Here is a 15,934-nt window from a genome sequence, read left to right on the forward strand (position 1 = left end):
AATTAAATTTTTATTGTTTGCAATAGTTTTTCAGTTGATTCTGTGGGTTTTCTAGGTATACAATCATGCTGTCTGTAAAAACAAGAGACAGTTTTATTACCTCATTTCTAATCTTTACATCCTCAATTTCTTTTCACTGTTGAATTATGTTGACTGGTATCCTCGGTCCAATGTTAATAATATTTGTGATGAGAGCATTTTTATGTTGTTCTCAATTTTAGGAGAGTACCACTAGTTTCCCCACTAAATACCATGCTAATTTTTGGACTAAGGTAAATTTATTTTTGTCATACTTGAAAGGAAAATTTTGTGTATTCCTATTTCTTTGTGTGTCTTATAAAAAATGGTTGCTGAGTTTTTGTTAAATCCTTTTTTAGCATCTACAGAAAATTTACATAGTTTTTCATCTTGTATCTACTAAGATGAGGTACAGTAATAGCTTTTAAAATATCAAACCATTCTTATATTCCTGAAATAAACCCCATGTGATTAATTACCTTTTAAAAAATTAAAAACATGTTTTTTCATTTGGATATAACTGATGGTCAACTACTCTTCTAATGTACTCTGCTGGATTATATTCACTAGTATCTGTATTTTCTCCTCCAATATCTTATTTAGGACTCATGCATTGTTATTCATAAGTAAGACTGATCTATACTTTCAATGGGGATTCCAGGTGGTGTTAGTGGTAAAGAATCTGCTTGCCAATGCAGGAAACTCGAGAGAGGTGCATTCGATCCCTGGGATGGGAAGATCCCCTGGAGAAGCAAATGGCAACCCGCTCCAGTATTCTTGCCAGGGAAATCCCATGGTCAGAGGAGTCTGGCGGGCTACAGTCCTTGGGATTGCAAAGAATTGGACAGGATTCAGTGTGCATGTGCACGTGCACACACACACACACAAACATTCAATATTTATCAAGTGCTCATATCAAGGCTCTACTCATTTTATAATAATAATCTAAAAGTTTCCAGGTTTTCCCTTTTTCCTATTTGTCCCAGAAACAGTTCAAATCATATTGAAATTACTTATTCCATAAGTTTTGATAAAATTTTATTGTGAAACTGTTAGGGGCTATTGCTTTTAAAGAAGACATTGTTGAAAAAAACTCGTCTGGGGAGTGAGGTTGTTTGGATATTTCTTCTAGGGTTAGTTTAATAAATTAAATTTTCTTAGAAAATCAATCCATTTCAAATCCAAGTTCAAATTTATCTGAAAGAGTTGAGCAAAATTATCTATTATTATTTTACATTATATGATAAGAAATTTTACATTCTATGATAAGAAAAAGAAAATAGAACTTTGATAATTTGTAATTTTTCAGTTGCAGCATATACATTTTCCACAGAGCCAGATCAAATTTCAAGTGATTTAAAACGTGTAAGAATAAAATTTAAATAGTTTCCTAAAAAATCATCTAAAGGGAAATGAATTGAGTTAAAAAAAAAAATGAACCTATTTTTATATTGCCAAATCTGTCATTATTTTAAAATGTTTCACAATTTGATTCCAGATAGTAAAAACTATCTATTGAATAATAATAAACACTGAAGAACTAATAAAGGCATATTATCATTTAGTCATTGTGTTATAATATGGATTCAATTACATGTGACTTCTTGTACTACCTTAAAAGTTTAAAAAAAAAAAAAACCTCTAAAAGCATAAAAACTTTTACTTTCTAGATGTCTCCTTTTATGTCATAAGAATGAAAGAATTACTCATCAGTTTCCTCTGTTGAATGCAAATACTAAAACAACAAAATTCTGTAAAAATTATCCTTCAGTTAAAAAAAAAATTATCAGAATGAGATAGGGCAGGGCTTGAGTTTGCTGGAAATCAATGTTGTTTGATGACGTACAGAAACTGACCATAAGAAATAGGTATGCATTTACATACATATAATTTTAAATCAAATATTAAAAAATGTTGAGCAACAACAACAAAAACAAGACTATTCTTATAGAATGTAAGTAAGTGCTCCTTTTAATATATAACAGAAGCTTAAGCAAACTTTAAGATAAGTTACCCTGTATCATTAGCCTGATTAGTTCATGAAAATATTTATTTACTTGATATGTATTCATCAACTACTTACTGTTGGTGAGTGTTATGACTGAAATAAAGGTAACAATGGTGGATTTGGTCTTTTTATTAGTACCCCATCTGCTGATTTTTTTATGGTCAACCTTTTGTTGTGTAAAAAATTTTCTTTTACACATCTATGTAGTCTGTATCAGACTGTCTAAGAAAAAACTAATATGAATGTTGGAAATACAACTGCATATAAATGAAAGAATTTTGCTCCGATCAGCTGAACTAACAAGCACTCCTGAGCATTCAGAACACTGTACAAAGTTTTTCTTCTGAGGAATCACTGCTGTCTCACTAAGACAATTCACTCATGTTAGTTTATTATAATATAAAATCATCTGGCAACTGTCATTATTTTTGAAGTCATAGTAATGATTATTAGCTTCAAGGTAAAAAATCAATAAGTACTTAAGATATTGATGTATTTTATCTAAATCTTAACTGTATGGGTTTCTTTCACATCCTAAATCAGAATAATTATATTGTTCTTCTCTCAATAATTTTAAATAAATATTTTTATATACATGGCATTTCCAAGGATAAGGAAAAAAATTGAGACAGTACAATTAAACAAAAACAGTCATGAAAGTAGGCATGGATTAATAAAATATTCTTAACTTCTAGAATATTTCTTTTAAATACAGTAGTTTCTTTCTGTGCAACTAAGTCAGAAGGGTAACCTTTTAAAAGTAATTATTAATTTTTAGCCAAGAGACATTTTCACTTTCAATATAGTAATAAGTTACTTATTTAATTGACTGTATTAGCAAACTTAAGTCTGCACACTGCTTTGGGCACTTTTCTTATACAGGATTTAAATTTGGGCTTAAAGGGTTCGCTTGGGGCCTGATTTGAACCTCGAGACTAAGCAGTGTGCTCCAAAATAAGCTTTGTAACATCTCCATGTAAGGTGGCACTTGATCATTTACACATTTACATATACACAGAACTCTCTTAGGATCATGGACTCCGGCATCTCTGATCTGGACAAGGACCATGGAATCCTTACCTTTGTTTTTAACATTCACCATGATTGTAAAATTTAGTAATATACATCAACATTTACATTAATTAACAAAGAATGTGGAATACAATCTCCTAGAATCACTCTGAAAGACAAGATTTTTATGCTTACAGTATTTTTCCTTTGGATTCACAATCAAATTAAGGTTCTAACCACAAAGCAAGTACAATCCTCTTTAACTTACCTTAGCACATTGCATGTGATTGCATCCCTCATTCTTCTGTATTGGAGACTTACAATTCGCACAAGGCTTGGAGTTAGTTAACAACCAGAGACAATTGGCAGCATCTTCATAAGCTTCACTGACTCCTACAACTTTGGGGTATTAAGCACAAATACAAAAATAAACAATTTAGTGTACAACTTCAGATGGAAAAACACTCAAAGTCTTCTTTGCAGGTTGCCTCTCAGTTTTAAATATATATACTTATTTTTCTATCAGAGTCTATGGTAAAGTTTTTAACCCATGATTATTTAAGATAAACTAAAAATGAATCCAATGACATGTCTAGAACTAAATTCATTATTTTCCCCAAATCTCCTTTCTCTACCTCCTGTGCTGGTAAATGATTGATTATCTACCCAGAATCAATCTAGGAAGAACATGATCTTGGACATCTTCCTCTTTGCCTCATCTGCTGTATCCCACGGGTTCTCTCTCTTACTTTTTCATATCCATCTCCTCTCTATTTCCAGCTAGGATCCTTCAAACCTTTTGCCTAGACAATTAAAACACAGAAACCAACTTAATCTCCCCAGATCCTTCTCCCTCGTCCCCTAAACCCCACTAAATTGCCTCTGTAAAGTGATCTTTTAAAAATACAAATCTCTAAATCTTTTAGTTGTTCCTCACTGACTACAAAATTAATCAAATTTCTTTAGCAAAGAACACAACGGCCTTCATGATTTGGCCACTGACTGACTACCTGGCAAGGTCCTTCCATCTGCTATCCCCACACCAACCTTATACTCTTCACCATCTTATAAACTATTTATTCTACTTTAATATGAGATCTGCAATCTTAAAGAATGTCAGGGTTTTTAAAGACTCTAAATTTTACATTTTATATTCTATAAATCCCTATCTCCGCCTACAGAGAGATTTAGGGGCTGGAGAGAGTGGCAGATGGGTAATTTAAAATTTATTTTTTCCTGCAAGATTGTCAGTACTCAAGTTTGCTTTCTAACTTCAAGTACAGAGGAAAGTTCTACGTTTTCTTCACTGAAAGAGATTCTGAAAATCACTGTGAAATTCTTGAGAGTGGTCCATTCTATTAAGGGCCTCTTGATATGCAGATTGTCTAGAAAGGGTGGGTTAAGAGGTTAGCCCTACTGAGGAAAGCAGGGGAGAAATCAACTCTAAGTTTTGAAGTCTAAAAGAAAAAGTCACTCAACTCCTAGATTCAAATCCCTGCTCTTTCCGCCATCTTTCTGTGCCGCCAGAATGGTGCACATGAATGTCCTGGCCGATGCTCTCAAGAGTATCAACAATGCCGAAAAGAGAGGCAAACGCCAGGTCCTTGTTAGGCCGTGCTCCAAAGTCATCGTCAGGTTTCTAACAGTGATGATGAAGCATGGTTACATTGGCGAATTTGAAATCATTGATGATCACAGGGCTGGGAAAATTGTTGTGAACCTCACAGGCAGGCTGAGTAAGTGTGGAGTGATCAGCCCTAGATTTGATGTGCAACTCAAAGATCTAGAAAAATGGCAGAATAACCTGCTCCCATCCCGTCAGTTTGGTTTCATTGTACTGACAACCTCAGCTGGCATCATGGACCATGAAGAAGCAAGACGAAAACATACAGGAGGGAAAATCCTTGGATTCTTTTTCTAGGGATGTAATACATACAAATAAAATGCCTCAGAGGACTCTGATGCTTCCTTAAAAAAAAAAAACAAATCCCTGGAGAGGGAAGGGGACAAAGGTTTGCGGTGTGACCCTTGGGAAGTAGTTCTGCATATGAACTGGAAGCCCTGAGCACCAGCAGCAGCCATTTGATGGAGTCTAGCAGTGGAGGGGGGATGGTGTCCTGCCACATGGAACCCTTAGTACCTACTTACCTCAGTTTGTGTCAAGAACAGAACAGCAGCTACTGCTTGACTGTAAAGCACTGCTCTTCCACATAGCAGAGAGAAAAACTGCAGCCGTGAACTGCTCAGACTCCACTCCATTTCTAAACCCACCTGGGAAGACGGCTTCATTAGGGTGCTGGGGCAGAGAATTCTTTGATAATTTGGTGGAAAACAGGAGTTTCAGAAGGAACTTACTACCCTTCAGTTCAGTTCAGTAGCTCAATCGTGTCCGACTCTTTGCGATCCCATGAATCACAGCACGCCAGGCCTCCCTGTCCATCACCAACTCCCAGAGTTCACTCAGACTCACGTCCATGGAGTCAGTGATGCCATCCAGCCATCTCATCCTCTGTCGTCCCCTTCTCCTCTTGCCCCCAATCCCTCCCAGCATCAGAGTCTTTTCCAATGAGTCAACTCTTCTCATGAGGTGGCCAAAGTACTGGAGTTTCCGCTTTAGCATCAGTCTTCCAAAGAAATCCCAGGACTGATCTCCTTTAGGATGGACTGGTTGGATCTCCTTGCAGTCCAAGGGACTCTCAAGAGTCTTCTCCAACACCACAGTTCAAAAGCATCAAATCTTCGGCGCTCAGCCTTCTTCACAGTCCAACTCTCACATCCATACATGACCACTGGAAAAACCATAGCCTTGACTAGACGGACCTTTGTTGGCAAAGTAATGTCTCTGCTTTTGAATATGCTATCTAGGTTGGTCATAACTTTTTTTCCAAGGAGTGTCTTTTAATTTCATGGCTGCAATCACCATCTGCAGTGATTTGGGAGCCCCCAAAAATAAAGTCTGACACTGTTTCCCCATCTATTTCCCATGAAGTGATGGGACCAGATGCCATGATCTTCGTTTTCTGAATGTTGAGCTTTAAGCCAACTTTTTCAGTCTCCTCTTTCACTTTCATCAAGAGGCTTTTTAGTTCCTCTTCACTTTCTGCCATAAGGGTGGTGTCATCTGCATATCTGAGGTTATTGATATTTCTACCTGTGATTTTGATTCTAGCTTGTGTTTCTTCCAGTCCAGTGTTGCTCATAATGTGCTCTGCAGATAAGTTAAATAAGCAGGGTGACAATATACAGCCTTGATGTACTCCTTTTCCTATTTGGAACCAGTCTGTTGTTCCATGACCAGCTCTAACTGTTGTTTCCTGACCTGCATATAGGTTTCTCAAGAAGGCAGGTCAGGTGGTCTGGTATTCCCATCTCATTCAGAAGTTTCCACAGTTTATTGTGATCCACATAGTCAAAGGCTTTGGCATAGTCAATAAAGCAGAAATACATGTTTTTCTGGAACTCTCTTGCTTTTTTGATGATCCAGCGGATGTTAGCAATTTGATCTCTGGTTTCTTGCCTTTTTTAAAACCAGCTTGAACATCTGGAAGTTCACAGTTCACGTATTGCTGAAGCCTGCCTTGGAGAATTTTGAGCATTACCTTACTAGCATGTGAGATCAGTGCAACTGTGTGGTAGTTTGAGCATTCTTTGGCACTTTCTTTGGGATTGGAATGAAAACTGACCTTTTCCAGTCCTATGGCCACTGCTGAGTTTTCCAAATTTGCTGGCATATTGAGTGCAGCACTTGCACAGCATCATCTTTCAGGATTTGAAATAGCTCAACTGGAATTCCATCACCTCCACTAGCTTTGTTCGTAGTGATTCTTTCTAAGGCCCACTTGACTTCACATTCCAGGATGTCTGGCTTTAGGTCAGTGATCACACCATCGTGATTATCTGGGTCATGAAGATCTTTTTCGTACAGTTCTTCTGTGTATTCTTGCCACCTCTTCTTAATATCTTCTGCTTCTGTTAGGTCCATACCATTTCTGTCCTTTATCGAGCCCATCTTTGCATGAAATGTTCCCTTGGTATCTCTGATTTTCTTGAAGAGATCTCTAGTCTTTCCCATTCTGTTGTTTTCCTCTATTTCTTTGCATTGATCGCTGAGGAAGGCTTTCTTATCTCTCCTTGCCATTCTTTGGAACTCTGCATTCAGATGCTTATATCTTTCCTTTTCTCCTTTGCTTTTCACTTCTCTTCTTTTCACAGCTATTTGTAAGGCCTCCCCAGACAGTCATTTTGCTTTTTTGCATTTCTTTTCCATGGGGATGGTCTTGCTCCCTGTCTCCTGTACAATGTCACGAACTACCATCCACAGTTCATCAGGCACTCTGTCTATCAGATCTAGTCCCTTAAATCTATTTCTCACTTCCACTGTATAATCATAAGGGATTTGATTAGGTCACACCTGAATGGTCTAGTGGTTTTCCCTACTTTCTTCAATTTCAGTCTGAATTTGGCAATAAGGAGTTCATGATCTGAGCCACAGTCAGCTCCCGGTCTTGTTTTTGCTGACTGTATAGAGCTTCTCCATCTTTGTAAAGAATATAATCCATCTGATTTCGGTGTTGACCATCTGGTGATGTCCATGTGTAGAGTTATTATCCATAGCGGCTACTAATGAGCTCTGGAGGTAATGCTGTCTACAAAAGGTACTGCTATAAAACCTAATTACTAAGTACAATGTCCGATTTTTGTTTAGAAGTAGTGGCCTTTCTCCTCCCTTTAGCAACAACGTTATTTTTAGCTCAGAGGCTCCAATATATTCTTATGACCTTTATTGTCCATTGTTACAATAAATAAAGCACAAAGGCATTTAAACAAAGCAGCTGTGTGGCCTGCAACATAACAGTTTTTTTCTCCCACCCTTGGAGAAAGAATGCTAGTTTCTGACTGCATTCTAGGGGATTACATGAAGTAAGTGGTGTTCAGAAAATAATCGACTATCAGAACAACAAATCCTTGTGCTAGAAAAAATGCCTTCACTACCAGTGCTCTGAGCAAGCTCATTTCGGACATCTGCCCTTTGTATATACTTTTCTCAGTACCTACAACACGCAAGGCCCCTTCAATCTATCTGGTGAGCCCTCTTCACCCCCTCAGACTTCCAAACTCTTTTTTCAGCTGCATGTGGATCTTGATCTTCTTTCCTTAATAATCCAGTCTCTTTGTAAGAAAAATTAATTTCATTTAATCAAGTATTACAGTATAACAATATATTAATAGAATCAACATCCGTTAGTGAAAACAAAGTTGCTTTTAAAGACTGAATTCTTAAAAACTATTTGAATTTCATTTAGTAAGCATTATTATGTGTACTATGAAAAAACGCTGGTGTTAAATTTTTATAAATTACAATTTCACAGAAAATATAATCATTCCTGTTTCTTGCTCTGATTAGCCACAATAGAGGTAGGTTCGGTACTAAAAGACAGTGTTTCAACTTTATATGGAATTAATTTCAATTAATAATTGAAAGAATATTTTCTCAGTATATTTTCTAGTATTTTTCTCTTCAATTAGATTTTGTCACTCCTTTTAAGTCTCATAATTTAAAGACTCTGGAAAACCAGGGATAAGGGAGAAAACACTCTCATGAATCTACCAGTTCTGTTGAAAATTCTTATGTCAAATATATGTGACCCTGACCCAAACTAATATGTAAACCCAACACAGTAGTAAATCAAACTTTTCTCTTTTAGAGTATTATTTTTGTGTTAGTATATTTAACAATGATGTTCTACTTAAGTATTACAATTGGCCTATTATTGTTTGCTTTAAGTCTTACCATAAATTTCATACACTTAAAAGTGGCCATTAAGAGTTTACTGGTCACTACCAGCTTTCACTGTGGTGGGTATGCATCAGGACAGTGAGAGAGTTTTCTTAGCAACAGGGAATCTTCTCTGCAATCTTGGTGTTGGCTCCCTCTACAGTAGACCACTTGTGGGTGTCTGGGTCTCTTGCTTCCTATCGACTTTTCTAAAGTTCCTCCATCTTTCTGAAGTAAGATACCATTTGGGACTCCGAGGGTGATCTTCAGTTTTCACTTGAGGTCTCCCTATCTCCGAGCACCAGAGACAGCCATGTATACCCTGTGTGCACCGTTTTCTAACTCTATTTGTCTTCTCTCTTCATATCAAGATCTTTGTCTTATGCAAGAATCTTCTGTCACAGTTCCACCAAAAAGCTATACCGTACAAAAAGCTGTACGTACAATGAAGTTATCTTATTTCTCTTCTATATACCTCTCCCCTCCCAAGTGTGGTGCTTGTCTTGTTCAAGCCCTTGTATCATCTTACCTGTACATTCTGAGGTTACTGCAGAAACAGTGCTCTTACCTACTCCCTAATTCAGCATCCACACTTGCACCTGACTGATTTTCTAAGCAAACATCTTCAGTTACCATGTCCTTCCTTAAAACTCCTTTTTGGCGTTTCGGGATAAAGCGAGACCTCCCAGCGTTACATACAACCCCACCCCTGCAAGCGCTGTCTCATCTCTCACTGCATGTTTGTACTGGCTAAAGGGACTTGCTTGCAGTCCTTGGATATGCTGTGCTATTTCACAGCCCTACTGCACCAGAGCCTAGAATGCCCTTCTTACTTTCGTCTGTGTGAAGAACATCTACCACCTTTCAAGATATGGCTTAGGCATCAATTATTTTTATAAAGCTTTCCCTACCTCTCTCCTAGATGATCTCTTAACTAATCCCCTCCTTTGTTTCTCCTCTCCCTCACAATGTATCACAGGTATACTGTTCTCTAACAGCATCTCTAATACTTATTGTCCTGAGTTTTGTACACAGCTGTCTCCATCTCTAAAATGTAAATTTCAAGAGCATAGAGGGCATTCTATTTCTGTATTCTACCATAAAATAGTACTAAATAAATGCTAAAGACATAATGAAGACACCATTTAAAGGCAATAAGTTATTCCTAAGTTTTCTCAGCATCTGTTTTGAGCTGCAGACAGGCGCTTGTTAAAATCCACCAGACATCTCCACACATATGTCTTGCAAGTAACTTGAGTGCAAAATGGCCACAACAAAATTCATTATTTTCCCCTGAAAGCTATTCCTCTACCTGAATCTCCTAAGTTGACCAGTAACATCATGATCTACTCTCTGACCCAAACTAAAAACCTACCTTCCCACCTCTGGTCTAGCCCTCCTTTAGTCTATCACTCCTAGTCATCAGTTATCCTAATAAACAGTATCTTAACCATGTTACTTCCCTACTCGAACACTGCATTCTACAGCTTATTCTGTTAATAGGATAAACTCAGACAATTTGGCAAGAACTCTTTCAATCTGGCAACACCTATCTTTCCAGCCTCATCTTTTGCAAATTTCTCCCATGGACCTTAATTTTAAACTCCACAGAATGTATAAAGATATGCAGGTAGGTCGGCAATAGCAAGCCATCTCTAACGGAAATATAGATGTTTCCAGGTGTCAGAAGCAGGAAAAGAAAGCAAAATCCAATCATCTTGCCATATTTAAATGTGTTGGAGGGTAATGGTATTAATCTCTCTATGGAACTATCATACATAGACATACTACACACAGACGAAGAACAGGGAAAATGGATGGGTAACCAGAGAGCAATGACACAGTCTACCTGGTATTCAGAGGAGAGATACAATGAACCAGGGGACCAAGAACAATCTATACAAACCTTTCTGATTTGGGAAGCTGGTATTTAGAAGATATTTGACTGAACGATCAATGTTCAGGAAAGCAATGATTAACCAGATATCACTATAAAATGTCCTAAGACTATCCAGTTGCCTCTGCTCCTGTTTAGAGAACATGCATTTTCTTAACACGTGAAAGAGATCGCTCTCATGGTCAGTTAATAAACTGGTATTCTAGTCTACTTAAGTTGTCTCTTTTCCATGAATCTGAATAATCCTGAGTCAGTGCACAATATCATCTTGTGAATATAAAATGCTGAGAACCATTTTTCAGGCAATGGTATATTGTCCAATATAATAGTAATACAAGCCTGAGGAACTCAAGGCTGCCAGCCAGTCTCTTTCAGTATTGTTTTAGCTGCTGACAGATATGCCTCTGCAGATATGCTAAAACTCAATTCATATCTTGCTGCTATCAGGAGGATTCCTTAACATCCTCTGTCCCCAACCTAGTTAGTTGTTTTTGTACTCTCATCTAACCTAACTATGTTAGCTACCCTATGATAGCTAACTGTAATATCTGACTGCTTCCCTACTAGCCTCTGTACTCCCTGGAGATTGATGTCATCTTTATTATGTGCTTTGCTCATAATAAGTGAAGATGAACCACGTGAATTCTTAATCCTGATTTGCAATACCTCAAACTCCAATATTTAAAAAGTCAAAAAACTCCAAATGAGTTTTAAATTATAGTAATTTAAAATAAAACAGTTGTCATAAAATACGTCAGGGGTAAAAAATTATGGCAAAGCAGATATATTTACCTATCAAACATAGGAACTGCTATTAGGAAGGCTAATTCAAACCTATTCTATTTGCCCTGTGTCACTCAGTCCAATCTGTTAGCTTCCTATCTGTGCAATGGCATAACCACCATCAGTCTCTATTACCATTTCTGTGAGGATGAACGGAGAAACTATACTTAGAGACATCTCATTAAAAACTAGTTAAACAGACATCACATTTAATCTAAGTAAATCTACAGAACCACGTAATAGCAAGAAATTGACTTGCCTAACCCTCCACTGGAAGCTTCCTCTCAGTACAGACCATGCATTTCTTCTCATGAAGTCTAGAAAAGCTGGTGAGCTCACTCCAGGATAAAAGAGAAGGACTACAGGAACAGAACTTAGAGTGACTTTATTTACCTTGGAGTCCTAATAAGTCTGTTAGAAACATGGAACCTGTCTATGCTTTCCCCTGAGATCTCCAAAATGATACTGGCTAGAAGGCTTAAAAGGGGAGCTCTCCATTAAAAAACCTGAAATCTTTAGAAATGAAGACTAAGAAACAGGACCACATTATCTTTGGAATGCTATTAGAAAATATATAGCTATCTAAAATTCCCCTTACGTTCTTCCGGTTTCATTTCAGTTATTTTTTGTAGCCAATTTTTCCACGTTTGGCAGTCACAAGGCTCATGGGCTTCACCAAGGCACTCCCTGAAGAGGAAAACATGGAAAAGGCAATTTTAAAACATGCTTCATCAACATCAAGATAAAAGAGCAGGTGGGAAGTACTGTTTTGAATGAAAAGTTGAGAACACTATGGCACAGCGGCCCCTGAGAGATGAAGCATTTCAGCAGAGAGAATGCAAGCCTGACTCTACAGCTCGGCAGTACTAGGCCAGAGTTTTCCTTCAGCAGTGCATTTATTCCCACATTTTAAAAGGCTCTAAACATATTAACTAATATTTATAACTTAGTCCTTCAGCTTCCCAGGTGGGGCTAGTGGTAAAGAATCTTCCTGCCAATGCAGGAGACACAGGTTTGATCCCTGGGTGGGGAAGACACCCTGGAGAAGGAAATGACAACCTACTCTAGTATTCTTGCCTTCTATGCATTGTCATTTCCTTCTCCAGGGTATTTCCAATATCCAGGGATCAAATCCACATCTCCTGTGTTGCAAAGTGTTGGACACAACTGAAGTGACTTAGCATGCAGGCAGGCCTTAAGAGTGGTAAAGATATTTTTATCGGTTAGGTTCTGTCTCACTAACAGTTTAAATTTTTGCAATTCAAAGTATGTTCCCCTGGGGAACAGCACTGCCATTACTTGGGAGCTTGTTTACCTGCACAGGAGCAGACTGCATAAGACATACTGATTAGAATCTGTCTTTTCTCAAAATAACCGTATGACCCTTCTGCATTTTAAAGTTTGGGAAGTACTATTTTATATTACATTCTTGTCACTACTTTTACCTCTGAATCCCCAAGTAACAGCAAGGGCAATCTAACTGACTTTCAAGTGTTTGACAAATCCTACTTTTCTGTCCTATTGGCATTTGGCAAATTTTGATTTAAATGATAAAAACCCTATCAATGTATCATTGTAATTTAATTATATATTCTTTCTATAGGCATATAAAAGTCAAACATTAAAAATGACATAGACCTTTACAAACTGTTTAATTCAATATATTATACTCTATAGGACAAACTGTTACGATTAATAACAAAATATCAATTTGGGGAAAGAAAAAGGCAATCTATAAGTGCCATCATCACCATTATCATCACCAGTGTCATTTTAAACAAAAATCTTATTTACAATTTAGCTTTGTTAAGAAGATGTGCCAACTGACAGACAGAGTCTTACAATTATGAGGTAACATTCCACTATGTTAAGAATATATCAATTCTACTTCATACCCATGGCTACTATTTTTGAAAAACAAGACAGAACAAGTGTATGGAAGAATGTGGAAAAACTGGAACCCCTGTGCATTGCTGGTAGGAATGTAAAATGAGGCAGCTGTTATGGAAAACACTGTGGTATAGTTCCTCAAAGAGTTTCAACAGGATTGGAAACAAGGACTCAAACTTTTATGCCAATGCTCATAGCATTACTCACAATAGCCAAAAGATGGGAACTAGACTGCTCACTGCCATATGACTGCATAAACAATGAATATATATACATATATATATACACACACACAGTAAAGTGTTAGTCATAAAAAGGTATATGTATATACACACAATGAAATGTCAGTCATAAAAAGGAACGAGCTTCTGATACATGCTACAACATGGAAAGAATCTTGAAGACATGTTCAGTGAAATAAACCAGATACAAAACGACAAATATTGTATGACTTCACTAGAATAGGGGCATTCATGGAGACAAAAAGTAGAATGATGGTTACCAGGAGATGTGGCAGGGAGGCAGGGTGGGGAGTTACTGCTTGTTGGTTACAGAGATTTTGTTTGGGATGATAAAAATGTTCTAAAATGGATGGGATGACAGTTTCACAACACTGTACTTAATGCCATCAAATTGTATACCTAAAAAAATCACTACGTATACCTTGAAAGAATAATTTTCTTAAATTTCTGACTATTACCATATCTAGTATTTGGGAAATCTTTTCCAAAACTGGTTTTATATAGCTCCTTAGTAACTAAGCTATAATTTAACAGCCTTTAAAAAAATATAGCATTGATTAAAAGTGGAGGTAGATGTATTCGGTATATATTTTAGCACATATTAAAATCAACTCTGCTTTCCAGAAATGTAAGGGATATCTGTGATGACTGTTCATTTTAATTTGACACATATATTAGAATAAGAAATATGCCACAGATCTAAGAACAGTATTTCCATGTGTTGTCTGAAAATGGAATATAGAATCTATTTTTCTCATGAATCATGAAAAAAACCCAAATGAACATAAAAAACCACAGTGCAGAAATTTTACAAATCTGCAATATCTAAAACAAAACAAATGAAGTCAGTAAAATAAATTATTTTCAATAAGTTTAGGATTTCCCTCCTCCCCCGGCATATTCACTATTTATTTCCTAGTAGAATCAGTATCACAATGACTGACTGTGCTGTCAACACATTTTCTGACAGAAAAAAAGAAAAATAATAATGGAGGAAGAAGTCCTTTGCTTTCAAATAGAGTCTGAAAAAAATGAATGCCATGTCTTCCAAAGGCCGTACTTGCTTATTAGTGGGCTTGGCTCACTGAGGCCATGCTGCATTACAGAGCAGTCAGTTTTTCTTTTCTAGAACCTGACAGGAGGGCACAGGTGCTTCCTCAATCGCTAGCCTAATCAGTATGATCATGTCTGAGTGTTACAGCCCGTTGGCACAGTTTCTACCACTTTCCAATGCTGCTGCTGCTGCTGCTAAGTCACTTCAGTCGTGTCCATTAAAAGAAGCTTATAAATAAAGGAGGAGGTTAGAGCAAAAACCGTGAATGACAGAGTGTTGCCACTGAATACTACTAAGTTTCTCTGAAAACTAAGGCATAAGAGAAAACAAGCCTGAAGTTCTGCAAAGCACAGCAATGACAATGCTGTCAGACGTTAATAGGTGACTGATATCCTGTGGTCATGTATGGATGTGAGAGTTGGACTGTGAAGAAGGCTGAGCGCCGAAGAATTGATGCTTTTGAACTGTGGTGTTGGAGAAGACTCTTGAGCGTCCCTTGGACTGCAAGGAGATCCAACCAGTCCATTCTGAAGGAGATCAGCCCTGGGATTTCTTTGGAAGGAATGATGCTAAAGCTGAAACTCCAGTACTTTGGCCACCTCATGCAAAGAGTTGACTCATTGGAAAAGACTCTGATGCTGGGAGGGATTGGGGGCAAGAGGAGAAGGGGACGACAGAGGATGAGATGGCTGGATGGCATCACTGACTCGATGGACGTGAGTCTGAGTGAACTCCGGGAGTTGGTGATGGACAGGGAGGCCTGGCGTGCTGCGATTCATAGGATCGCAAAGAGTCGGACACGACTAAGTGACTGATCTGATCTGATCTGAATCTAGATCTTGCCATGTGTAGGGAGAGAGAGTATTCTGATAGAAATAATGAAGATACTGAAAGTTCTGCAGATACTGGAAAGCTAAATTCCTGAAGAAGTGCTAACTAAGACACCAATGACTCGTGGCAAATACTTTGACAAATTTGTCATCATATAGGCTAGTGGGAGAAAGCATTCTAGGTTCAGTTATTAAGGGCACAGAACTTGTTGGTGAACAAGTTAGAACAGAAAGGGCTATATTGTAGTGGGAAGAAAAATGCCTACTCCCACCTTCCCTCCTAACAATGAATATATTCATTCTATCCAGGCAGACATATCCTGGGGACAGCTCTCAGTTGATTCTGTCACATTTAATTCTTAAAAAGAAGAAATTATTATTGGCATTTCTGATGGTTTTTACAATCATATTTAGAAAATATTTTT

General features: G+C 37.4%; 1 protein-coding gene and 1 pseudogene across 4 annotated transcripts in view; one reads left to right on the forward strand and one right to left on the reverse strand.

Annotated features, from left to right (window-relative positions):
* ANKIB1 (ankyrin repeat and IBR domain containing 1) overlaps positions 1-15,934 on the reverse strand; it is a 157,921-nt gene that overhangs the window by 16,800 nt on the left and 125,187 nt on the right. For all 3 annotated transcript variants that reach the window (XM_027540193.1, XM_027540194.1, XM_027540195.1), the window contains 2 exons: positions 12,092-12,180; positions 3,306-3,436 (listed from right to left, as the gene is read on the reverse strand). In XM_027540193.1, coding sequence (XP_027395994.1) covers positions 3,306-3,436; positions 12,092-12,180 — 220 coding nt within the window. The remainder of the gene's footprint in view (positions 1-3,305; positions 3,437-12,091; positions 12,181-15,934) is intronic.
* On the forward strand, positions 4,537-4,999 carry LOC113891746 (annotated as a pseudogene). The gene has a single exon (XR_003510873.1). The product of XR_003510873.1 is annotated as a 40S ribosomal protein S15a pseudogene (transcript).

The sequence above is a fragment of the Bos indicus x Bos taurus genome, chromosome 4 (genome assembly GCF_003369695.1).
Source record: "Bos indicus x Bos taurus breed Angus x Brahman F1 hybrid chromosome 4, Bos_hybrid_MaternalHap_v2.0, whole genome shotgun sequence".
NCBI classification, from domain to species: domain Eukaryota; kingdom Metazoa; phylum Chordata; class Mammalia; order Artiodactyla; family Bovidae; genus Bos; species Bos indicus x Bos taurus.